Here is a 25988-nt window from a genome sequence, read left to right on the forward strand (position 1 = left end):
AGTATCTCAAATACTAAACCTCCTTTTGTACTGGCATTTTCTAGCACCTCATCAGTCCGGGCAGTGTCTGTTCTTCACACACTTAACAGGAGACTCAAAGGTTACCAGCACACCAAAAGACAATTAGATCTTCAGTGCTGGAGACTGTTGCAGATACTTCCAACTCCAGTGCAGGTGGCCTTACCAGGAATGCACTTCTATACAAATGGTGGTTCAACAGAAAAATGGCTGCTGCCATTGTCCTGTCCAAGGCACAGTGAAAGAGCAGCTGGAGGATCCTCGTAGCAATTTTAGCCTCTGGCACTTAGAATGGTGCCGCTCAGACTGGTAACTAGAGATAAGGTCAAAAGGCACATGATAGAATTCTGGTTCCTTGTGGCTTGCTGAATGGCAATGCCAAGTTAGGATAGGACAGCTCATGCTCTGCAGGGAGGCTGGCCAAGAAAGAGGGCGTCACAGATAAGAACTGCATGCATACGTGTGGGGGAAAGTTTGAGGCATGGTCATGTAATACATCCAACAGGCTAAGCATGAATGGCACAGCCATCACCTTCTGTAAACAAAGCTCAGTCACCCAGAGCAATGTCATCTAACATTATGAGGTAAATCCTGCCTCATGGGCACTGCTCTCAATAGGGAACAATGAGGAGCCACGCCATCCCAAGGCAAGCTCGGGAAGGGACTGGACTTCAGAGAGGCACAATCCCTCACCAAGCTCTCTGGGATGCAGGGAGAGTGAAACAGAGCTCCCTGTGGCTTCTTGGCCACTCTGTGAGCTGGTGATAGAGGAGGAGATGTGCAGCTGCAGCACCTGGAGTGCATGGAGGGAACAGTCCTCATGCAGGAGAGGAAGATGGCTTGTTGAACCTTTCTCTGCATAATCAAGGCCAATGTCAAGCTGCCCCTACTATAGGCAGCAAACAGGGTGATTAAGAGATTACAGCCTCCTGTCTCCTCAAACACACAACTCCCATTCCTTTAATGATTTGCTTTTGTGGGGGTAGAGGCATCACCCCCAAATGAGGTATTTTGCTGCCAGTGGGAACAACCACTACTTATGGGGCCAACATGAGCTTGAAACTCTTAGGCTTTCTTTCAGGAGTGAAAACAAGGAGAAAAATAATTTCATGGTCATTATGAGATGCTCTGTATGCAGAAGAGCAGGCAGCCAAATAACCAGTGCATTGTTTCCTCAAAATACTTTCTCCTTGCTGTAGAAACTAGCCCCAAAATGTGACAGAATTACAGAGGGTGCTGGCTCTGGCTCAACTCAGTCAGTCTTTCACCTACTGCCTATAATACGGTTATATTCCCTTTAGAACTTGCTTGTAAATAAAAAGCACCACACTGTAAATCACCCAACTCTGACCTCACCAAAACACACACAAGCTAAATTAATTAGAGCAAGCTCTCCTTCACCCATCACAATTACCTGAGAACAAAAACACAAAGAAACCCCACAGCCAAAGTCTGCATTCTTTGGCTCATCAGAAGGATGCATTGTGAAGGCTGATTAACATGCATATAACATACACACAATCAAAGCTAAAATAAACTTTTAAACCCAGGCTGTCTCTTTTCAGGAAGGGAAGGAGGAGAGCGTTGCGTTTGCCAAGCTTAAAATTCACGATGCGACTCTGCAGTGAATGGAAACAAAGTTTGCCTGTAGCTGTCTTAAAAGAAACAAAACCAAAGAGAAACCACAAAACCTCCAAAAGGATTTTTTTTTTTAATTTCCAAAACGTGTCTTAGAAACCCTAAACTGAGTCTCAGGCATTTTCAAATGAATTTAAAATGAGTAAGAAGGGTGCTAGGGAAATGGCTAAATGCCTCACCAACTTCAGATACCATAATCTGTGGAACAACAAACCATGTTTCTCAATCGCTCTCTCGCTCTCTCTCTTTTTTGGGGGTAATTAAAAAAAACAAACAAACCTTTTTTTTTGCTGAAATTGTAAAGGACAAACATATAATCAGAAGGAGGAGGGAGGGATAGCTCAGTGGTTTGAGCATTGGCCTGCTAAACCTAGGGTTGTGAGTTCAATGTTTGAAGGGGCCATTTAGGAATCTGGGGTAAAAATCTGTCTGGGGATTGGTTCTGCTTTGAGCAGGGGGTTGGACTAGATGACCTCCTGAGGTCCCTTCCAACCCTGACATTCCAAGATTCTATGAAAAAGACAACACAAGCACCTGTTAAAATACATAAACATTCAAGTAACATTAAGGTTACAAATGTAATTGCTCAAAAGTCAAGAAATGCAAATGATAGACTTGAAAGCACAATTTTAACTCTGCTCCCTCAAAAGAATGCACCATGAAATATAGGCTTCAATACTACAACATTTACGCATGTGTTTAACTTTGAGCATGACGACAGTCCCATTGACAGCATGCACTATATTTGTTTTCATTCCTGGACACTTAAATTAATGTCTCATCAGAATGATCCAGTACATTATTACTGATGTCATGTCAGGTTCTACAGCCCTTAGTAACTCAAATAATTCTCATGCTAGTGATCCCCGCTGAAGTGAACTGGATTACTCTTGGGAGCTTGTATTACATGAAGACTGGGGCTCCTATGTGCTACCATAATACAAATAATAATGATCAGGTCATTGCAAGTCTGATTCCCCATGATCTCTTCCCCAGCATGTTGTCATTTGCACTTGTGCGAAATGATGTGGTGGCGTTGTGCATTCACTTTGGACAGGTGGAAATAATGACACAAAGTGAAAGCTCATGGAGAATCAGTCCTTCTACTACAGGGGTCGGCAACCTTTCAGAAGTGGTGTGCTTAGTCTTCATTTATTCACTCTAATTTAAGGTATTACTGGCACGCGAAACATTTTAATGTTTTTAGAAGGTCTCTCTATAAGTCTATATATTATATAACTAAACTATTGTCATATGTAAAGTAAACAAGGTTTTCAAAATGTTTAAGCAGCTTCATTTAAAATTAAATTAAAATGCTGATCTTACGCCGCTGGCCTGCTCAGCCCGCTCCCAGCCTGGGGTTCCATTCACCTAGGCTGGCAGTGGGCTGAGCGGGGCCTGTGGCCAGGTCCCCGGCTGGCAAGGGGCTGGCACCCAGAACCCTAGACCAGCAGCGGGCTGAGTGGGACCGACAGCCGGGACCCCAGACTGGCAGTGGGCTGAGCAGCTCAGCCCGCTGCCGGTCTGGGGTTCCATCTGCCGGCTCCTGGCTGCCGGCCCCGCTCAACCCGCTGCCGGTCTGGGGTCCTGGCCCTGCCCACACAGAGTGGGTACCTACCTTCTCCTTGATTTTAGCCCATTCTCTTCCTCTCTCTCTCTCTCTGCACTGAGCTGAGGGTGGGAGTGCACTGAGCACAGGGTTGGGGGTGAAGGAGCAGGCTGGGGGTTGGGATGTAGGGTCTGGCCATGAGCTAGAATGAGGGAGGGGGCTCAGGGTTGGGGCAGGAGGTTTGGGTGTGGAGCGCTTATCTGGGCAGCTCTCATTTGGTGTGAGGGGTGCAGGTGGGAATGTGGGGGGGTGGGGTTGCAGGAGTTTCCATTTGGTGCTCAGGGTGGGGTGGGGATGAGGGGGATGCAAGAGTCAGGGCATGGGGTGTGGGGGGGCTGGGTATGTGGGGGGGGTCCAGGAGTCAGGGCAGGGGGGGATGTTGGGGGTTCAGGAGTCAGGGCAGGGGGCTGGGGGTGTGGGCTGGAGTCGTGGGGATGCTCCCAGCCCCCTGCCCTGAGTGGCTCACGGCAGGGGGCTGGAGGGGATATGCCCTGATTCCACCCTTCTTCCCCAAGGCCCTATCCCCACCTCTTCTCTGGAGCAGCGAGCACACTGCGGCTGCGGTTCCGGCTCTGCTTCTCCCCCTCCCACTCCAGGGCCATCAGCTGCTCGCAGGGAGAGAGAGGAGGAGGGGCAGGAACCCAGCACGCTGGGGGAAGAGGCAGGGAAGAAGGGAGCTTGGCTGCCGGTGGAGGCTGCCCTACAGCAGCAGCCAGCAGGATCAAGCTTCTGCCCCCTGCCCCCACAGGAGAGAGCGGTGGGCAGGGGGCAGAGAAGAGCAGGCTGGGCCGGGCAGGACTTTTAATGGCACGCTGCTGCCTGTCGGGGTCCCGGCCGCCATCCCCGCCCAGCCCGCTGCCAGCCTGGGTTCAGCATTGGGCTGAGCAGGGCCGGCGGCTGGGACCCCGACAGGCAGCAGCGTGCCATTAAAAATCGGCTCACATGCCGTCTTTGGCACACGTGCCATAGGTTGCCAACCCCTGCTCTACTAGATAAGTTTCCCTCTCTATAAGGTACACAATTGTACTAGGCACTATACAATCACTGAGTAAACAATAAGCTCCTGATTTATTTGTGACCTCCAGGTGTAGTGTAATACAAGTGATAATTATTAATTTTATCTTCCATCTGCTGTTTATTTAAGGAAAATATTTTCCCCATTTGGAGACAGAGTACATCTCTGAACAGTCTTTCCAGCTAATTATTCAAGGGAGTTGTATTATAAGAATATACTATATTTTATGATTTCTTGTTTTACTATATCTTACATTGCAGTGCAACGAATTTATTTTTCATAAAACAACTTTATAAAGAGATTTAAAATTGAAAAGTTTCAGAGCACTGGAAGTACTTTCTTAAAGGTACTGTGAAAGTAACTTCACTACTATAAGAATGTGTACTGAATTTACTTGTACCCACTTAGATCCAAATCCTGCAAAGACTTACACATCTGTTTAACTTTACCTTCTGTGAGCAATAGGATTGACGTCAATGGATCTACTTGTGTGTAGCGCTAAGCACGGACATTAGGATTTGCAACATTTGGGCCTAAGGTTGCCTGATCTTCCCTTAACACTCTATTTACTGACTTTTGAATATATACATTCTTAATGTTAATTTCCCTGTGGAAACCATAAAAAAATCTAGAATTATTAATTTTCATATACAAGGCCTCTTTTGCAGAGTGCAGGAAAAAGGACCTTCCTCTTTCCTAAAGAGCTAAAGTTTTCAAAACAAGCTCTGTGTTTGCATTGAAATACACTTTAAAATAAAGCTTTGCTATACTGCAAACTTTTCTATGCAAATACTAGCTATAACGCTACTTAGTCCTGTAGCTCCCTACATTAGCAAAAATTATTTACAGCATGCTAGGAGCTTTGCAAACATGTAAGAGAATGGGTCCCTGCTCCAAACAGCTTGGTCTAAGGGACTGATCCTGCAAACACTTATGCACATGAGTAACTTTACAAATGCAAGTAAATCCACTGAAGTCAGTTGGACTATTGATGAGAAAGGCTAAGATTTTGTCAGGGTTATTTTTAGTAAAAGTCACAGACAGGTCACAGGCAATAAACAAACATTCACAGAAGCTGTGACCTGTCCGTGACTTTTACTGCTGCAGCTCTATGATTTCCCCTGCCACCCTGATGGCTGGGAGCTGTGGGGTTCCCCCTCTGCCCAGGGCAACTGGAAGCTGCAGGGTGGGGGGCATCTGCCAACGGTGGCTGAGAGCTGCAGAGTGACCATATTTCCCAAAGAAAAAATGGGACACCCCCCACAGCCACTCGCCACGGCGTCCTCCTTTCTCCCTGTACGAGGCTGTCGACCATCCTCGGAACCCTGAGGAGGGCCCCCTCAGGAGTCTGTTACCTCTTACTGGAACCTTGCAGGGGGGGCCTGTCCCCGCAACCCTGCCAGGGCCCCGCTGGCTGCCTGCTAGAGTCCCCGCACTTCCTGGGGCCGAAGCAGAGAATGTCACGGAGATCTCTGGAAGTCACAGATTATGTGACTTCCATCAACTCTGTGACATAAGCGTAGCCTTAATTTATATAAGTAAGTTACTCATATGCATTAGCATTTGCAAGATTGGGCTGTAAGTGGGGGCTGTTCACTTGGCCCACAGTACCCAATCTCTTAAACACATGTGATATTTCTTTCATTGGTTCTTCAAGATGCAGGGAATGGCCGTAAGTGGCCACTGAGTTTGGGCGCTGAACCTGACACAGCTTGCCTCTGATTGTCAGAAATGCTGTGCATTGGCAGTTACAACGGACAGACTGCTGGTGCTTAGCAATTCCAAAGCTCAAGCACAGGGTGTGTCAGATTCAGCATCCAAATTCTGTGGCCACTTTTGAAGCATTTGGCCTAGATGTCCATAATGCCTATGAATACCCCTTTGTAGGATGTATTAGTGAATAGTTAACAGAGGATGTGAAAGAAAATATGTTTTGTTTTGGGTTTTTTGGGGGGTTTTTTGGTTTTTTTTTTTACAGCTAGGTTCTGGATCCTGGTGTATGACTAGAGTTCTTAAGTGCTACTGCAATACAAATCATAAATAATAATGAAGAACAAGATAAAATTATTATTTTTACTATGGCAGTGTCTAGGAGCCCCGTGTCTGGACTAGGGACTCCACACTACTAGCAACTGCACAAACACAGAACAAAGATGGTCTCTGACCTGTAGAGCCTACAAAATACATTGCATTATATCTTTAATATGTAATGTATCCCAGCATGTTGTAAATAAAGAAATACATGTAAGGGACACAAGTGGGAAAGAGGGCACCGGAATGACAGTATGTGAAAACTGTGGCCTGATTCACCACTGCCTTGCACTTCGTGTTTTTGTTTACCCCTCTGCCAAATGGGTGTAAAATGCTGCTGCTGTGATTTGGCAGCATTGTGCACCCACTTTACACAGGTGTGAATGAAGACATAAGGTGTGAGGCAGTGGCAAATCAGGACCTTAAATCAACTTTAGAATGTGCCTCCCTAAGATTTTCAGGCTAGTGTGTAAGGGTAAAGAAAGACACATTTCAATATCTGGCTCCTTCACAGTTCTTCTTAACCCCCTCCCCCACCACCACCTTCCTTCCCCCCCTCAAAAAAAAACTTCACAGCAAATATTTATAGAAGTATATCCCACAGACATCACGCTCCAGGGAGCACATACAAAATCTACTATAACACGATCTTGAGTACCTTTCTACAGCAAATAAAAGGCCTATCCAAAACAATAGAACCCAGTATTGAATTCCATCACTCCAACTCTGGCAAACAAGACAAGTACTGCGCCATGCTAGGAAGGTCAACAACAAGAGTGAATTTGGACCAGTGAGGAAAACAACATTAATAGTTTTACATGGATGGTGTTCAGATACTACAGTGATGGATAGCAGAACAAACCCCTAAAACGGATGAGCATTGTCCCAATGAAACCATCTCCCATGTGCCTAAATCTAGGCACCATTAATTCAAGCATCCCAACTCAGTTGCTATGATGGCATATGGAAAAAGCTCTATGAGACAGCTAGGAACCAGACAGACAGCATAGAATCATGGAATATCAGGGTTGAAAGGGACCTCAGGAGGTCATCTAATCCAACCCCCTGCTCAAAGCAGGACCAATCCCCAACTAAATCATCCCAGCCAGGGCTTTGTCAAGCCTGACCTTAAAAACCTTAAAAAGCATCTAAGCAATTCCCATAGAAGTCAATCTAAGAGCTCCCATAAACTTCAGTGGGCTTTCTATTGCGCTCAGAAGGCCTTACCACTCAAAGTCAGCACCTGAATTGCCACTGAAAACCATTGCAGTTGTCAAACAGGTGCAACATGTTCCCTGCATCTAACACTGGGAAACAGGCAGCAGAATTTTGCACCAGCTTTCACTTGTTCTGAGTGGTCTTTAAGTGTAGTCCCATCTAGACCACATTCCAGTAATCCAATCTGGAAGGTAAAAGCAAAGATTAACATGGCCAGGTGCAGATCTGAAAAAAGTCTGAAGTAGTTAGCCTCATATACATGTTAAAAGTACATTGCCACCTGTAGTTCTATAAGCAAATGAGGTACCAAAAGGACCCCCAAATTGTGAATCTCTTGGACAAAGGGGCACACTCCAGTAATGCATCTGAAGAAGTGAGGTTCTTACCCACGAAAGCTTATGCTCTCAATACTTCTGTTAGTCTTAAAGGTGCCACAGGACCCTCTGTTGCTTTTTACAGATTCAGACTAACACGGCTACCCCTCTGATACTTGACTCCAGTAATGGGAACAGAACCATCCCTGATCTCTTGGCTCCTCCTCCCAAAGAACGAGCATCCTCCATGTTTTCTGAACTAAATATGGATCATAGTGCTAGTGTTTCTAATCATTCACAGGTAAATGATGGAAGACCTAATCTCAAACCTTGCTTTTTTAACATGGACCTTAATGTGGGCCCTCTCCACACAGGGCAGCCAAACAGAGTATAAAAGTCAAAGCTATAAACTAGTTTTGTTGCAATTGCATTGAATCAGGTTTCCATGGCCTGTGAGATGGAAGTGTAGTGCTCACATCTCTATCAAGCAAAACATTCTGATGACATCACAAAGAGGGAAGCGGACACTATATATGACTATTGTGAAATGGAATAAAGTTACTTATCTAGTTCTATTAATGAGCATACACTAATTATTTAAAATTCCTTATTCTCAACCAGTGGAAGCTAGGATTGGGGAAAAAATGCTTTTATTTAAGTACTATGTTTTAAACCAGAACAGAAGAGTTTCTCCATAAAAGTCACTTACTGTATTAAAGAGTATTAGCATACTAATTTTAACACTTTTTGAATTCTTCCCCTTTAAGCTCATATTCTTTAGACACTGCAGGAAATAATGATCTTTCTGAAATTTGCCAAGCTGTCAATGTTGCAGCTTGGATTGAGGCTACTGGGTTTTACTTAAGTAACTTCAGTACAAAAATATTAAATATTAAGACTGTTTTGAGAGAAAGCATGCATATATGGGAAAAGAAGGAAGGGAGAGGGGAGTCATTGCCTTCTGCCCTGAAGGCTTTCCCCTTCGTCCAAAACTATCATAATTCCACTACGTGAAGAATAGGACTAATCATATCACACTTCTCAGCCACTGCTGTTTTCTTTCCCCTTCATTTCAGGGCCCAATTCCAAATCACTTACCCCTTCCATACTCTTGCTCCAACATAGCTCATGAAGCTTCTTTTATATATAATGCTTTTCCTTTGGTATATGACTCAAGCATCTTAATTTATCCTCAGCCCTGTGAGGTAGGGAAGTTTCTATTCTCTCTCTCTTTTTTAAAGGGGGAACCGAAGCACAGAGAGATTAAGTGATTTGCTCAAGATCTCAGTCTGTGGAAGAGCTGGAGACAGAACCATGATCTCCGCTCTTCCAATCCAGTTCCCTAATCATAAAATTATTTTCTGTTATAGACTACTTGTCTAGTCTTCTATCCCTCTACACAATCTTGATACTGATAGTGCAAGGACGTTCTTGTCAGAAGCTCCAATGAACCTAGAAATGCTTTTCTTTAGCTCTATTTTATCAGCTCCACCTTTTAATTTCAGCTCTCTGAAATCATATTTCCCCTCCTGCCCTTATCCTCCAATCACTTACACACATGCTTAACTTGAAGTCAAAAGGGACTACTGCCAGGTTTAATGTTAAACAGGAGCATAGGTCTTTGCACTGCCAGGGACTTCATTTTTCTCTCCCTGCATGGTTTATTTCTGAAACTATCATGCAATTCTGCAAAATGCATCTTGCGGGAAATGCAGTTTATTATATAGCATATGAGTTCAATATGCAATTTGTTTATATAACTGCCATATCATCAATTTCTTAAGTTATGTATAGAAAATAATTTCTATTGTATCATTTTAATGCTGCAAAAAATTGAGGGATACATTTTGTTATAACTATGGTATGGTAGCTTATTATAGCTATACCATTACATAGGTTATGAATGCATTATGAATACAAAAGGTTTTATTGTATCATTTAAATCTGTCTGCCAAGCGTGTTGGGAAAATATAGTTGATTCTATAGAAACACTTACTAAACAGACACAGCTAGCACATGCGGCGATCAAGGCTGTGTGCCAAACAGTATTGCCAGTTCTCACAATTTTATTCCAAGTCTAGCAATATTTGGATTTTGCAAGATCTAGTCTTAGAGAGTGAGAGTCTCAGTGGTCATTAAAAATGATTTCTAGCCTTCACGGTTGCAGAGAAAAGCTTGAAAACATAAAGTGCATACACCTGAAAAGCTCAGAAACCAGATGCAAAAGACAAAAAGAAATAAAGAAGTATTTAAAATAATTTCTCATGATTTTCACTGTTAATATTAGGATTATCTGAGGGCTGACGCATGATTTCCCAGTGCTTGGGGTTGGCAATACAGTCTAACTCCCATGACCACCTCTTCTTTTCCTCATACCTTTTTCAAATTTCTTCTGAGCTGACATTTTCCACGCTTGGTCTCAGGCCAAAGGTGATGTTTGGGTGGAAAGTTTATACAGGACAGTTAATCAGGTAACATATTACAGTGTTGGTTATTCTACAAACATAGGTATACAAAATAATCTTATATTGTAGCATTTAAATTTACACAGCTCATGGGGAGGGGCAGGGGGTTTATTATGAAACTGCTGCAAAACGGAGTGTGTTGTAAAAACAACATTGCTGTGTATAGAAAATAAAGCTGTGGTGCGTTATGTGCATATTTGTGGCTTAGCAGCGCATGTGTTTGGCAGGGACGGTGAGAGATTAAGTGCTTCGCAGTCCTGAGACTCACAGTGCAGGTGGAGTGTGGTGGAAAGTAAGGGAGCGGGTCCCTTCATGGGCGAGGTGGAGTTGAGGGTGAGGGAGGGTCTTCCCCTGTCTCTCGCTCCGAGGCAACAGTGTGGGAGAGAGATACACTCCACTCAGTGCAAGCGTGCAGGGACAGAAGGAAAGGAAGGTCTCCCTCTATGTCTGCTGCTCACAGGTGCAAGAGCTGGAGCTTTCCTAGGCCCCAAGCGGCCTGCATTGGGATGCAAATAAGGCGGAGCGCGTGCTCCTCTCCGGGGGGAGGGATTGTTTATGGAACCTCCGCCGGGAGCCACGCGCCGGGCGTACGAAGCTGCCAAGCGAATTCCCCATTGGGTGGGAGGAGGCTCGGGAGCAGCGAGGGGGGGCTGTTGTGTGTGTGGCGCGCGGCGCGTCGCGTGCTGTTCCCGGGGGCTCGCGAGCGGCGGCAGCAGCAGCGCGTGTTGATAAGGGGCAGCGCTGGGAGGAACCTGCTGCAGAGGCGCATTGACAGCGCGCAAGGGAGCAGGGCTGGAAAGAAGGGGAGGGGGTGGGTTACTGAAGCAGCAGCAGCCGGGGTTGTGGCTGAGCGGAGCAGCGCCAGGCTCCACGCGCTGGGCACGCTCCCACTGTTTGCAATTAAGGAGGAGGGGAAAATATTTGGCAGGGGGTTTTTTCTCCCCCCCCAAAAAAAAACTATTTTTGCAAGTTTTTTTTCCCTTGCAAACTTTCCCCCACTTGCAGCCCTGCCCCGGTCACCTGCCCCCCGGAGGCTGAGGTAGGGTAAATGCCCCAAGATGAACGGTGGGCCAATAGCAGCTGCCATGCAACAGCCACCCCCGCCTTGCCCAAGTTTTCCCTTGCACGGGTGCGGCGCCGGTTCCTTGGGGATGAAGTTCCAGCCGATGCCAGGTGCCGTCTCCTCGTCGGTGCAGCAGCAGCTGGTGGCCGCTAAGGGCCCGGCTCAGAACCCCAGCTCGTCCGCGGCGCGCTGCAAAGGCTCCAAGCGGCGCTCCGGCTCGCCCGAGCTGCTGCGGTGCAAGAGGCGCCTGGCTTTCCCCGGGCTGGCCGGGCAGCCGCAGACGGCGGGGGGAGCAGCGGCCGTGGCCCGGCGCAACGAGCGTGAGAGGAACCGGGTGAAGCTGGTGAACCTGGGCTTCCAGACCCTGCGCCAGCACGTGCCCAACGGCGCCGCCAGCAAGAAGATGAGCAAGGTGGAGACGCTGCGCTCGGCCGTGGAGTACATCCGAGCCCTGCAGCAGCTGCTGGACGAGCACGACGCCGTCAGCGCCGCCTTCCACGACGGCCTCCTGCCTCCCGCGCGGGCCGCCCCCGGCGGCGGCTGCTCCTACTCCTCCGCGTCGCCCTCCTTCGCCTCCTCTTCCTCCTCCGGCGGCCGGGAGGGCAGCTCCGTGCCGGGGTCCCCGCACTCGGCTTATTCCTCGGATGAGAGCGGCTACGAGGGGGCGCTGAGTCCCGAGGAGCGGGACCTGCTGGACTTCACTAGCTGGATCGGGAGCTACTGACCTCCGCCGCGTCCCCTAGCCTCAGGTAAAGCGGCCGGTGTGGGACCTGCCATGTACCCCCTCTTTCCCCCTCCCCCGAGCATTGCAATAGGTGCAGCCCTACGCGCTTGCAAGAATCAGTTGCCCTACACTGGTCAGAGTTGCACTGGCTGAATGATCTAATTTAGCTATTGGGCTGCATTGCCAAAAATAAAAAAAAGGTTTCCTCCCAAAAGTGAATGAACTTGGCCTTTCACCCATCTCCATTAACACGAAGACAGGGAAAACGTTGGAGTCAAGTTTAATGAAATGCGGTCCTTGAGTTCGACTGCATAAAAAACTTTCCCCCAACTTTTAGGTCCCAGGTGAGTCACCACTGGGAATAGCTGCAACCTGAATAAGACATGTGGTTGGTTTTGAAAATGGGGGTGGAGTAGAGAATAAAAACTTTCAGATTTGGGTGGCAAAAACCCAAAATAAATGAGGAAACTTAAATTTATAGCAGTCATTTTCGGAGGGAAGGGTGGAGTGGAGAGGCTACATGGGCATGTGGGGCAAGTGCTACTAGTACTTTATAAAGACAATAAATCATTGGCACATCGCTTTGTGGAAGAGATTTAAACTGCACTGATATTGATTAGTGTGGACATGTGGCCAGAGAGGAAGCGATGCATCTCTCCCAGGAGCTGGGCAGAGTCTGTTAGTCACATGCTGCACTGCTAATGGCCCTTTTCTCTTTTTCTTTGTAGCAGCCTTGAAAGCAGAGATGTGCAGGACCTCAGTACCTCATTGTCCTTGATGCCTATTATGATGCAGCAGAAGAGCAAAACGGACTCTTCTTACTACAACATGTTTTCTACCTTCAAAGAGCCCTGTTGCCAAGGTCTTTAAGGGAGTGGGCTTTGGAACCTACCTAGCAGGGTTCTTACTTGGAACAAAAGACTGTGGCTCTTAATTTTTTTTTTAAAGTGCAATTATGTAAATAGGTTATAGGGACCAATATCTTTAACTGCTGTTGTACAGGAGTTTATGGTGCCCTCCAAGGCTTTAATTGCCAATGAAATGGTTTGGTATGCTCATGTTTCAAGTGATAGATTGAAATCTACCAGGCTTCCGACTTTTAACACACATGTACTTTTTTTATTTGGGAGGGGTGAAAAATTAACACTTGATGCTTCCTTTTTCTGAAGTGGGAGGGAATTTTTGTAATGTCAAAGATTCTATTTTATATGTAACTTGAACTGCCTATGGGAACGCTATAAATATGAAGACTTATTTTTGTACAAGAAACTTTAGAAAAGGGGAAAGGGAGGAGGAGTTGTTCTAGTAAATCCAATCTCCTTGTTCCTTAACACTGCCAGCTAGAATGTTTTGAGAACTTATACAATTTAGATAATATTTTTCCAACACTTTACTAAGGACTGTAAAAATTATGTTTTGTCTTAAATGTGGTGTCCAAGTCTTGTCTGGTGTGAAGGTTCACTTATTTGAAAACTGAAGTTTAATGTTTTGAAGGCATTTTGTATGCACTTGCAAGGGATTCTTAAGTTGTACATATGCAGTTTTTGAAGAGTATTTTATGTAAATTGACTTTATAAATAAAATCTATTTATAAATGGCTTCTCTAGTTATAGGATGCACACTTCAACCATGTCTACTTACAGATACTTCCCATTTTGCATACGGAAGACATGGGAAGAATGGTTAATCATGAGAACACTTCTATGTAGCAAATCATTATATGGGGCCAGATTGCGCATGCAGAAGGGGAATGAGGGTAAAACAAGGAAACTGCTTCTCCGCTATTTTTCCCACACTATGGCCAGACATATTCACAGTCCTTATGCTTAGCTGAGTGTAAGAACGTTGCATGTGACTAGTACTGCTAGGAGAACTAGCTACCCAAAAATGCATGGAAAGGAAGTGAGATCATGAAGGGACCAGCATGCTCCACCCTTTTAAGGAGTGATGCAAAGGGGGTTCTTCCTGGGATGCCTTCCATCTCCCCAAGATGTAGTGGTGCAGCTCTGCCCAGCCTTCATTGCGGTGTTTGGCCTAAAGGCACAATACAGCTCTAAGCAACTACTGGAGACAATGGTTTTCTGAGGTCTCCATTTGTCCTGGCCCTGATTAGATTGATACCCTTACTCAAGTTGATTCGTACTTTGAAATCCCTGCCCAGGATGGGTGGGGGTATCCAAATCTGGCCAATGTTAACTGAAGATATGTGAAAGGATGAGTATACCATTTACTTAATACTCTTATTCAGAGGTAATAAAAATCATTATTTAAGAGTTTCAAATGAGTAAGTAGTACAGGTTCTTAACCTCATTTAAGAGGTTTATTACTTCTAGGTTTATGCTGAAGGCATGTTTCAGTGGAAGCATGCTACAGCTCCCTTCAGCTGTTGGGGAAGATTACTATGAATCACAATGACAAAATAAGAAGCAAAGGAGACTATGAATGGGAAAACAAAGGACCTTATTTTCCAAATATGTTGGTAGCTAATTTAATTCAGTGAACTGTAGCAAAATGGAACAGGATATGCTGAGTGAACATAGAACAAACTACAAAAAATTAAACTAACTTACTTTCCAAAGGCCATGTGTATAGACCCTCCTTACTCCATTGGAGTAAGTAGTGCATACGTCTTGTGATTCAAGGAAAAAGCAATGGGAGGATACAATTCCACCTCTCCCCTATTTTATTTCAAAGCACTAACTAGGATACCCTTGGATGATACACTGTATGATACAAAGTATGTGTGCTTTTATCCTCAGTCCTAATAGATGAAAGCCCAGTGAGGTTAAGGGTTAGACTTTCAGAAGGCCAGAGCACCCACAACTCCCTTTGAAGTTAACAGATCAGGGCATTTTAGCATCTTTTATAAACAAAACAGCAAACCGGTCCTAATGTAAAATTTTCAAAAGCATTTTAGTCTCTTAGGAGACTAAGTTCCATGGAAATATAATGGGACTTGTATCCATAAAGCACTTTTGAAATTTTTCCCCTGTGACTTGTCAGCACCACACAGCACACCAGTGCTAGAATTGAGAAGAGAGCTTTGCCTGGCACGCCAATCCCATAACTAGACCTGGGGGTTGTGAATCAATTTTAGGGCAGAGGGTTTACAACTTCCATCTCTTTTTGTCCCTTTCATTTAAAAAGAATTTTATTTCTAGCTCTTATAGTTACTGCAAAAATATGAGCCACGCATAAACTGATGTTTCAGGCTGTTTACAGGTATCCCTGCAAACAGCCTGAAATAATAGCTCCAAGACAGGTTTAGGGGGATCACAGACACCCTGCTCTCCTCATATTACTTAAATGGGAGGTGAGTCCCAGCTAGATCCTTGGCTGGGGTCCCAGCATGGAAAAGGTGGATAACAACTGGTCTAGACAACTTTAATACCGTTTAAAGAAGGAAAATATGCAGCCATTAAAGTGATTGATACCAAAAAGCTACATTTGAATTGTTAATTTAGTATTAAGTCATTTATTGCTTCTAGAACACTAGATCACTGAGATATGGCTGCAGCTATATTAAAGCTGTATCAACTGTAACGATAGCAACGTTTATTAACTATAACTGGTGAGATGCTAAAATGATGAAATATTTAAGTGGTCTGTAGCTGTTCAATGGCCTCGATTATGAATGGAGCCCATGGTCAACTTCCCATGCAATTTTATACCATCAGCCAATATTTTAATAACTACTAAGCTATGATTGAATCTACTCAAGAACCATCCCGTGTAATTTTCCAAGATGATCCAACAGAATCATCTTGAAGAGAATATTGAACATAAATAAAAAGCAGAAGGAAGAGCCAGAATTTGAATTTGAGAAGGGTCCCTCTAGGGTTGGCTACTATAAAAAAACTCCAGATAAAGCTACTTGAACAAACTAAATAGTTCTAAGTCTTTCTGCTGATGGGGAAAATATATTGGAAAATATATTGATGCTGGCTTAGAAAAAGTTTTAGGGAATTGAGAAAAGATTTCTCTTCCCAGCCTCAGAGTATGTGAATCATTAGAAGAGGATATAGTTTACTTCCCAGTGTAGCAAGCTGAGAAAACAGCATTAGAAGAAAGAACGGAAAGATCAGATACTGATTTTGAAAGAACTATGGGTAGTACAAAGATTTTAAAGAATGCTTTTATTTATAAGCTTTTTGAAGAAATAAGATGGAATAAGCCTTCTTCCTGCCAGCCATTTTAATCTCAAATGAGACCTAAAGGTACTTTTTAGTTTAAATTCACAAAACATACAGGAAATATTATAAAAGCACCAAAGTAGTAAGATGACTTCACTCTAGTGTTAACAGCTTTATACTTTCATGTAAAAGTCCCGTACATTGTATCTGCCATCTTTTATGTAGGCACTGAAAAGACATGGGTCATCAGTTATGTCTCATAGGAGAGGGAACAAAATATATTTCTTGTTCTCTGAGGCAGGGGCAAAAAGACAGTATGGCATTTATATGTAAACTGGACAACGGAAGGGACTTTGTTAGCTATGTACAACCACACTTGAGTCTACATTTCAGTCTCTGCTGCCAACTAGAAAGTCTTTGAAACTCTGCCTACCCAGAGTGTTCTAGACTTTAAAAATCACCACAGGTCCTGAAAGTTCCATATGTTAAGTGAAAGGTGCCAGAATGAAAAAACTGGAGACCCATGGCAAAGGCAGCAGCAGCACAAAATCTCCCACCCTCACCAGTCTGGAGGTCTCATCTCTGTTGGTGAAGGGGTAATTCGGTCTCCATGTTAGTTCAATATTTGGCTTTTCTCTTGAAACTGTCATCAAGGGTGCCAGTTAGTGCCAACTGTACAGTGCTTGTGTGTATTGTGTCCATTGTAAATAGAATTGTGATCATTAAAATATTTGAAATAGCAATGGCCCAGACAGCACTCACATGGAAACAACTTTTGGTCACTATGGATCTGGGCTGGACTTGAACTGACAATGTAGAGATGAGACTAGATGTTCCGATCAGCAAAGCCATGAGTCTTCCAACCTCCTCTGTTTTGTAAGACTGTAAGCTTTTTGGGGTGGGACAGTCGTTTCGTTCTGTGTTTGTACAACATCTAGCATAGTGCGGTCCTGGGTCATGACTGGGCTCCTATACAAATAATAATTCTTTGAAATCCAGTTGCTCAGAATCTCAATCCTTTGTCTCAATACTTGAGTCTCTTGGTTGGGGCTTCTATGAATTCTGAGATGTAAGAGCCTAAAACTAGACTCCTAAATAACCGCCATGAGCACCCTCAAATCTCATGGACTGCAATGGGAATTGTGGGCATTGTGCCTCTCTGACTAGCAGGTCACTGTTATTTAAGTTTCTAAATAGGAATATAGATGCCAAACTTGAGGCACTCAATGCTCAGAGCTCATACCAAGGAAATACAGCACCAGGGTAAAGGATTGATTTTTAGGCAATCAGATTCAAGCAAGAGAATTGAACAGAAGAGTCCAGGAAGGCTTAGTCCTTGTCTACGCACAAAAATATGGTGCTGCTTCAATTGTACTGGCATTGTTAAAGTAGTACAACCCCAATAGTCTAGACTCAGTTTTACCAGTACAGCTTATTCCCATACAGGAAGGGAAATAACTAAGCTATACCAGTATAAGGCACCTTTGTACCAATACAATTGTGTCCACATTAAGGGTTGTACTGGTATAACTACACTGGTAAAAAACAATTCACATCCTTAACAAACGTAGTTATACCAAATGAAAACTGTGTGCAGACCAGGAATTAGCAATTGGGAATGGGATATCAAAACAATCAATTTTATATTCTGCTGCGTTGGTCTCAATATTGTTCCTTCTGTTCAGTGTGAGTTATAGAGTAGTCATTTTTACAGAAGTGCCGTCTAGTCTTCTCCACGCCTGATACTACTTCAAAAAGTTGTTTAAAGTTCCCATCCTCCCACCACTCCATAGCATTTCACATGTCTCAGTCATTTCTAATGAGGAATGAGGCAGGAACATATTGTCAGATCCAGCTTGGGCTTCCTGGTCTGAGAAAACATCTATTTTTCCACCCATATTCTTCTCCTTTGGCATTTTGAGTTGCTCAGCGTGAGGCTTTGTTCTTGCTCCCCAAAGCAAATTAATCCTAATAAATGTTAAAAATACCTTCACAGCAGACTGTACTTCACTGTAATTCTGGAGTTCTGCTACAACATATCATGGGCAACTTGCTGTCAGGCTCCATTGCCTGCTTCCCTCCCTCCAAAAAGCCTTTTAGAGGAGAAAAATCCATAAATACTATTTCTATGTCCAGTGAAAAGTAATGACTTTGTAAGAAAAGGATATATAGGCTATTCCAAAGATTTACCATCCAAAGAACATTTCAGACAATCACGTGGTTTTACCCCACAACAAATACGCACAAAGTGCAATCCCCTGCAGAACCTCAGATTTTTAAAGTGGAATGGAGTGCCACAGGAGACCAAGATTCTGACAACAGCTTTCAGTATAGAGCTTTCCTGGAAAAACTTTCCAGAAAGGTTCCAGAATAGGAGGGATTTATAGTATTCCTCATATCCCGATCAGATTGCAAAGTAGTAAATATTTGGTTTATAAATGAGTCTGTTGCAGAGAATGATTAACTCTTGGTTTCAATTTACAATGACTTCCATTTATATAACACCTCATAAAGATCTCCTTACAGACCAGGCATAGCACCGGAAGCAGCAACACAAGATCCCACACACCACTTTGCCTCTACCTCTATTCCAGCCTCAAAGAAATGGCCTATAGGAGATTAATGGTGTGTCTGCTGAGGACTTTCAGTTATGGTGGTGGTTTGTGGGACATGGACACCAGTTTGCTAGGAACAGACCAGAGGTCATTAATTCTTTTCACATAGGCTGTTGATAACAATTTTCAATCACTACTTATCTGGGCTGGATTTAAGCAGGGAGACTAGAAATATATTTTGTTACTAATCCTCTGGGCTATCCACTCCCTGGAACGGTCAAGATTAAGTAAAATTAGATTTGATTTTGAGCACTCTCCCAATGGTTTTGTTGGTATCAGCAGAAACTGGGGATTTGTTTTTCTTCCTAGCAACCCATAATATTCTAGCTCTGGTACCAAAGGAAATTTTAGTAGTGGGTATGTTAATTATACATAGAAATGCAAATTACATTACAACAGAAATGAGTGTGACCACAAACTATGATCTTTAGGGGAAAAAGGATTCTTAACAGTCTAGCATACAACAAGGTGACAAAGAAATTAACTAGTTGAAAAGCTTCTGGAGATGCTGTCCGAAGGCTCATTTTAGATTGCCTATAATACCCACAGTACAGCTGTGGATAAAGAGTTCCCTGCAGGGTATGTTCAGACTGAATTCAGCAGCCCCTTAGCTCAATTCAGTTTGAATATTTCATTGGGAATTTTTATTCCTTTATGAGAAACTGATACTACCCCTTTAGTTGGTAGTAAGGATGTGGTCTATTTATACCCCCTCCCTCCAAGTGACCAGCAGTCCATATCTATCTATCTAGATATATATAAATAAAACAGGTTTAAAAAATTTCTTCCAACTTACTTGTCATAGCAAAAAGGCTCAAGCCTTACTTGAGAGAGAAAGGTGAGAACTCTGTCATGGCAACAATATAACCAGCACTACATCTTCTCTTCGGGAGAGGGAGGGAGTCTGCTTTACCCCTTTATTATGGCTGACAAGAGGCAGAGCTACAAGGAAAGCACCTGTGTTCCATCCTTAGCTAACATAAGGGCTATAGGAAAGGGTCACTAGAGGCTGGTATATCTGTCTTAGTCTATATGGATTGTGACAAAGTTCCTCCTCTATCTTGGAGGGTCCTGCGCTTATTGGCAGATTTTCTTGCCTCAGAGATTCACCATGTGGGTTGGGGAACAGCCCAGAGACCTTCCCCTCTGGAAGAACCCACAGTCCAGGTCAATTGGGAGGTTTGGGGGGAAACCCAGGCCCACCCTCTACTCCAGGTTCCAGCCGAGGGCCCTGTGGACTGCAGCTGTCTATAGTACCTTTTGTAACAGCTGTATGACAGCTACAACTCCCTGGGCTACTTCCCCATGGCCTCCTCCAACACCTTCCTTATTCTCACAACAGGACCTTCCTCCTGGTGTCTAATAATGCTTGTGCTCCTCAGTCCTCCAGCAGCATACCCTCTCAGTTCCTTGCACCTCTTGCTCCCAGCTCCTCACACTACAAACTGAAGTGAGCTCCTTTTTAAAACCCAGGTGCCCTGATTAGCCTGCCTTAATTGATTCTAGAAGCTTCTTCTTAATTGGCTCCAGGTGTCCTAATTAGCCTGCCTGCCTTAACTGGTTCTAGCAGGTTCCTGATTACTCTAGTGCAGCCCCTGCTCTGGTCACTCAGGGAACAGAAAACTACTCATCCAGTGACCAGCATATTTGCCCTCTACCAGACTCCTGTACCCCACTGGTCTGGGTCTGTCACAGGATGTTGGATGGAGAGTCTTCTCTGGTCTTGAGAAGTTAGAGCAACCCACCAGACTACGCTGTGCTATGTAAGTCCTGTAGATGTGGATCTTCATGAATAAAATTTACTCAACCTTTATTTGAGAGCTGTTTGATAATCTCATGTCTCTGTTCCCACTCCTCTTCCACCTGGGGCATCACCATTGTCACAGAATAAATAAATAAATATAGCTATTAGTGAAGTGGTGCAATTGAGGGACCTAGTACAGCTGTAGCAGGCAACAGGGATGTTCAAGGAAGCCACAGACAGCTGGTGGGAAACACCAGCAAAGTGAGGTGGACATTTTAGATCCAATTTTATTAAAGAAAAAAAGCACAAAAGGAAGATGATTTTTAATTTGTAACGGGGGCGAAGCAGATTGGGTTAGAGATGGCTTTATAGGGGAAAAAAAGATCTTATGAACTGACTTTGCTCAAGGTCTTTGCTGAGATTAGAACCTAGGTTTTTCAAGTCCCCATACTATACATGATGCACGGGACCATAGCTGCCACCACAAGCTTGCACTGCAACCTATTCAGGTCCTAGTCCTAGAGCCCAATTCAGGCTGCTGACCCCTTGATCCTTCAGCATGCCGTCACATGATCAGAAAGGCCCATTCCTACAGATCTGATTGTAGGATTGGGGTCTATGATTGTATATTAAAGTATATCCCTACCTGTGTGACCAAGAGTTAAAGAGAAAAAAAATTAAATGTTCTAATTTATTTTCCTGTGTGGATATGTTTTACTTTTTGCATTTCACTCAGCTTAGACAGTCAAACGAGACAGGTCATTTTCACTTTGATTTATAAACATTTTCTCTTTCTAGTTTTCCTGATGTCACCTATTGTCATTGCTTTTGTGTTGCAAGCACTCCCTTGCAGTACTGAGGTAACAAAAAAAAAAAGTTTTAAATTGAAATGAAAAAAAATCATGAAAAGATTTCTAATTAGAGATCTTGAATTTTGAAAGTTTGATGCCATTTTAATTTAGGAATTTCAAAATTTGTAAAAAAGTGACTAAGTTTTCTAAACAATTTTTTTCTTACTAGAGTACAGGATGAAATCATTTGAAATTTTGACAAAAATTCAAAATTTGAAAAAAGGCCATAAAAATAATTTGAAAAAAATCTTCATTATTTATTCCCACACATATACACTTTTTTTTTTGGAGTGATTCTGTTTGAAATGGGTTCTGTAAAATAATGTTAAAAACACCTACGTTTTGGGACTAAGTTACATGAGAGTTAGGTTGTGAAAAAGAGCATCAAGGATGACACTTTTGAGGCTGAAAACATGGGAAATGGGAAAAAGGGTGGAATTGTCAAAGGCATTATAGAAGGGGGGCAGTGGACAAAGATTAGGAAGATAGATAAGCACCCCAGTTCTGGAAAAACTGAGGCCTCCTCTACACTTAAATGTTAACTGGGCATAGCGACAGCTCTCAGAGGTGTGAAAATTTTAATAAACTATAGTTAAACTGACCTAACCTCCAGTGTAGACATGGCTAGGTTGATGGAAGAATTCTTCCATCAACCTAGCTACTGCTGCTTGGGGAGGTGGATTACCTACATGGACAGAAAAAACCCCTCCATTGTTGTAGGAAGTGTTCACTCCAACAGGTACAGGAAAAGAAGGTTGGAGCCACCAAAGTAGACACTAAAGGATCATGCAGCAAGGCAGGAGGAGATGGAGGAGTGCAGAAAGTCACTGGAGTTAAAAGAGGGATGGGAGTGGAGGAAAAAATGGTTGTAAACCCTTTGAACTAGCTAGAAGGATGTCCTAGTGACCTTGACTAGTGCTGTTTCAGTAGTTTGGAACGGGGAGGGCAGAAACCAGGGGAACAAGTAGAGGGTTGGAAGAAAAGAACCCTAAACCCTGATGCTCCAATCACTTACACACTTGTTTAAGGATACATGTATTTGTAGGATTAGAGCCGAGACAATGGGAGTACATAAGCATGTATAAAGCAATAGAGAGTCCTGTGGCACCTTTAAAACTAAGAGATGTATTGGAGCATAAGCTTTCGTGGGTGAATACCCACTTCGTCAGATGCATTCACCCACGAAAGCTTATGCGCAAATACATCTGTTAGTCTTAAAGGTGCCACAGGACTCTCTGTTGCTTTTTACAGATCCAGACTAACATGGCTACCCCTCTGATACATAAGCATGTATGTGTCCAAAGTGCTGAAAGAAGAGACACTCTGGTTCTCATGATGCAAGAACTACTTTACAAGAACATTGTCTGTGATTTAATTATAGAAAAGCCGCGACCTTCTGTGCATCTACCTTAACATTCTTGCATCCTTATTTCTTTCTCCTCCTCATTCTCTTTTCCCTCAGGGACTGAGCTTCAGCTATTTAAAAGTTATAAGTATAATAATTATCCAATCATAGGACACAGTAAATTGTACTTTCTTTTTAACTTTGGCTTTCTCTAGAAACAAACCCACAGTATGTATGGTTACTATAGCCCCCAGGTGAGTTTTTTTCCTTCAAAGTCCCTGCCACAAGCTGGCCAGTTCATAGGTGAAATGTTAACACACATACAACACAAAACAGTATCAACCTTTTAAAAAAAACAATAAAAGGAATTAATTTGGCAAGAGAATGTTGTCTAATCACTTTTGTATTGTTTAAAAGAGATAACATCTGCCGAAAGGGGTTTCACGTTAGCACGTGTACACACACACACACACACACACAGTTCCCTAAAGATTTTATGAAGGACTTAAATTCCCTTTGGCAAAATGATTTATAACAAAAGCAGGTGCTGCCCATAGATTAATAACATACATCAAAGAAGTATTTGTAGATACAATCCCGTCTGCTCTATCCTAAGCAACACATTAAATGTAAAAAATTCATTTAGTCTACTAGCCGCTCTCTCCTGTCATGGGCCTATTGGTTTCAATGGAATTACTTACATGCTTAAAGTGAAGCTGTAGCCGTGTGGGTCCCAGGATATTAGAAAGTCAAGATGGGTGAGGTAAATATCTTTTATTGGACTAATATCTATTGGTAAGAAAGCTTGTCTCTCGCCCACCTTGTCTCTCTATGCTTAAAGTGAGACATGCTTCAGTAGCTTGCTGAATTGGGGTGATGGATCCTCCCAGGGACATTAGGTTGGTTTCTGCAGAGGGTTTCAATGTATCTTGTCCTGGGGAAGATGTTGTTTTGCGCCATTGTAAAGCCTACACCATAATATGGTAACACGTGCCTTGTAAGTTTTTGAAATCATAAATAATTTAAAACAGAAGAAAACACTCCAGCATTGTAAATTAATGGTCCCAAACATTTTACACTGATGTTATTGCAGTGTGTTGGACCATTACAGTAGAATGCTGAAATATTTGATGCCCATTCACTCATTGGTCTTGCTACAGAGCTAGCAAGCAAGGATACTAATTGGTGCCAACAGTGATGGTGGTTTTTGAGATGTGGGTGCCCATTTGCTGGGAACTGGACTAAAACCACAAAATTCATTTAACATATATACACTACTGAAAAGCCATTGCTGATGATAACGTGAAGTCACTATTGATTAGGGTCAAACATACTGATCTGTTGGTGAAAAAATGTATGGGCCAAGTTCAGATCTGGTGTAAGCTGAATTTGACTCCGCCTGTTGTACTGAAAAATGCTAGTGGGTTCCAGCAGGTGAGTCTTAGATCTAAAGCCTGATCCAGAGCTTAGAAGATTCTCATTGTCATTGACTTCAGTGGCCTTGGGATCAGACCCGTTGCCTGCAACACAGTCTGTCCTATTGCTTTTGTCCCCTACATGTATCTTTCCCTCTTGACTGGCAGCACACTTCCATGAGGTACCCTGTTTTCCATTCTGTCTCTCTACCCTCTTTCTGCCCCCTTTTGCATGCACAACACCTGCCTCCATTCCTGGCTTCCCTTTTGCATAGCCTGACAGGGCTCATATAATATATATATTTTTACAACAATGAATCCTTTATAGGAATATATCTAAAAACAACAACAACCAGACAGGAGCTGTTGATTTTCTGTGCCCTAAAGAAAAGCCCTTGTGATCACAATGAAGTCCCAGGCCTTTTCTGAAGGACTCCACAATAGCAGCGGTGGCTTATATGTGCAAAGGGGATCTCTTTTATTGGCTCTCCCTCTGAGATCCCATTTTTTGCCACTGATGCCTTCCATCTCCTCCTCCCCCACACCTTTAAATTTATTTCACATAATATATCACCCTTCGCCCCTCACTCCCAACACATCCCCCTTTCTCTTTCTTTCTTTTCCTTTCACAAATCAAGAGAGAGAGGGGAAGGGAGGGGGGAAAAGCAGGGAGGAGGGGAGAGACTCTTTGGAGGAGAAGGAGAAGAGTTTGAAAGAGTTCAGAGCAAGCTGAGGAACAATAGAAGCAGGTCAGCATATTCATTGTGCCAGGCTCTTATCCATCTAAATGAAGGGAAAATCCTGACTTGTGTCCCAGCTGGGAGAAGTTTTGTTGTGTTTTGTTTTTTGTTGTCATCACCACCCCCCACCCCCAGTTGTCTTTTTCAAGATGGATCAAAGTGCCCCCCAGTCACTCCCCTACCCTTTCTTACAGCTCCCCTTCCCCCTTCAGCATAGCACAATGCAGCCTTTTGTGGAAGCCATTGCTGTGGCCTTTTGCACCTCATTATCCTCATTGTGGGTTCCCCATTATTCCGCCCCGCCTCTGGTAAATAAACTCTATAGTGAAAGGCAGGGAGAATGGGAAGGGGAGGGGAGAGGCGGGGATGCTGGGAGGAGAAGGGTGGGGGATTTGCCTTTTTTTTTGCCCCCACCTATCATTTAGGCAAACAGCAATAGAAAGCGAGGAACAAATACACATGAGAAGGGAGGAGAGGGAGGGAAGTACAGGGAGGACCAGTCCAGGACATAATAACAAAGCTCTGTGTGTGTGTGTTTGCAAACATGCCCTGTGCTGTGGCTATCTGCAATCTCAGCGACAGGCAGTGGAGCACTTTCCAATGGCCCAAGGGCAGCCATTTCCTGGCAAGGGGTCAGGACCAACTTGGGAACCATAATAAATTCAAAGCACTCACCATGGAACAGAACTTAATTCGGCAGCACATATACTAAAATTGGAATGATACAGAGAAGATTAGCATGGTCCCTGCACAAGGATGACACACAAAATTTGTGAAGTATTCCCTATTTGGGGGGAGGGATAGCTCAGTGGGTTGAGCATTGCCCTGCTAAACCCAGGGTTATGAGTTCAATCTTGAGGGGGCCATTTAGGGATCAGGGCAAAAATCTGTCAGGGACAGTACTTGATCCTGCTGTGAAGGCAGGGGACTGCACTCAACTCAATGACCTTTCAAGGTCCCTTCCAGTTCTATGAGATAGGTATATCTCCATATTTAACAAACAAACAAAAGAGATAGAAAATGGAAGGGAACAAAGAGGCACAAGGACAT

At 43.7% G+C, this 25988-nt stretch overlaps 1 protein-coding gene and 1 non-coding gene across 3 annotated transcripts; both read left to right on the forward strand.

The window, feature by feature from the left end:
- Window positions 1-10834: 10834 nt before the first annotated feature.
- Window positions 10835-13680, forward strand: ASCL2 (achaete-scute family bHLH transcription factor 2). 2 transcript variants are annotated; one of them, XM_034770433.1, is made up of 2 exons: window positions 10835-12120; window positions 12827-13680. In XM_034770433.1, the coding sequence occupies exon 1, from the start codon at window positions 11367-11369 to the stop codon at window positions 12093-12095; it is 729 nt and encodes a 242-aa protein (XP_034626324.1). In that variant the 5' UTR covers window positions 10835-11366; the 3' UTR covers window positions 12096-12120; window positions 12827-13680. The 2 variants fall into 2 exon arrangements, with proteins under 2 accessions (XP_034626324.1, XP_034626323.1); XM_034770432.1 differs by having other exon boundaries at window positions 10836-12120; window positions 12824-13680.
- An 11942-nt stretch (window positions 13681-25622) lies between these two features.
- LOC117877502 lies at window positions 25623-25730 on the forward strand. The gene has a single exon (XR_004645727.1). It is a non-coding gene; the product is annotated as a U6 spliceosomal RNA (small nuclear RNA).
- Window positions 25731-25988: the final 258 nt, after the last annotated feature.

The sequence above is a fragment of the Trachemys scripta genome, chromosome 4, assembly GCF_013100865.1.
Source record: "Trachemys scripta elegans isolate TJP31775 chromosome 4, CAS_Tse_1.0, whole genome shotgun sequence".
NCBI lineage: Eukaryota > Metazoa > Chordata > Testudines > Emydidae > Trachemys > Trachemys scripta.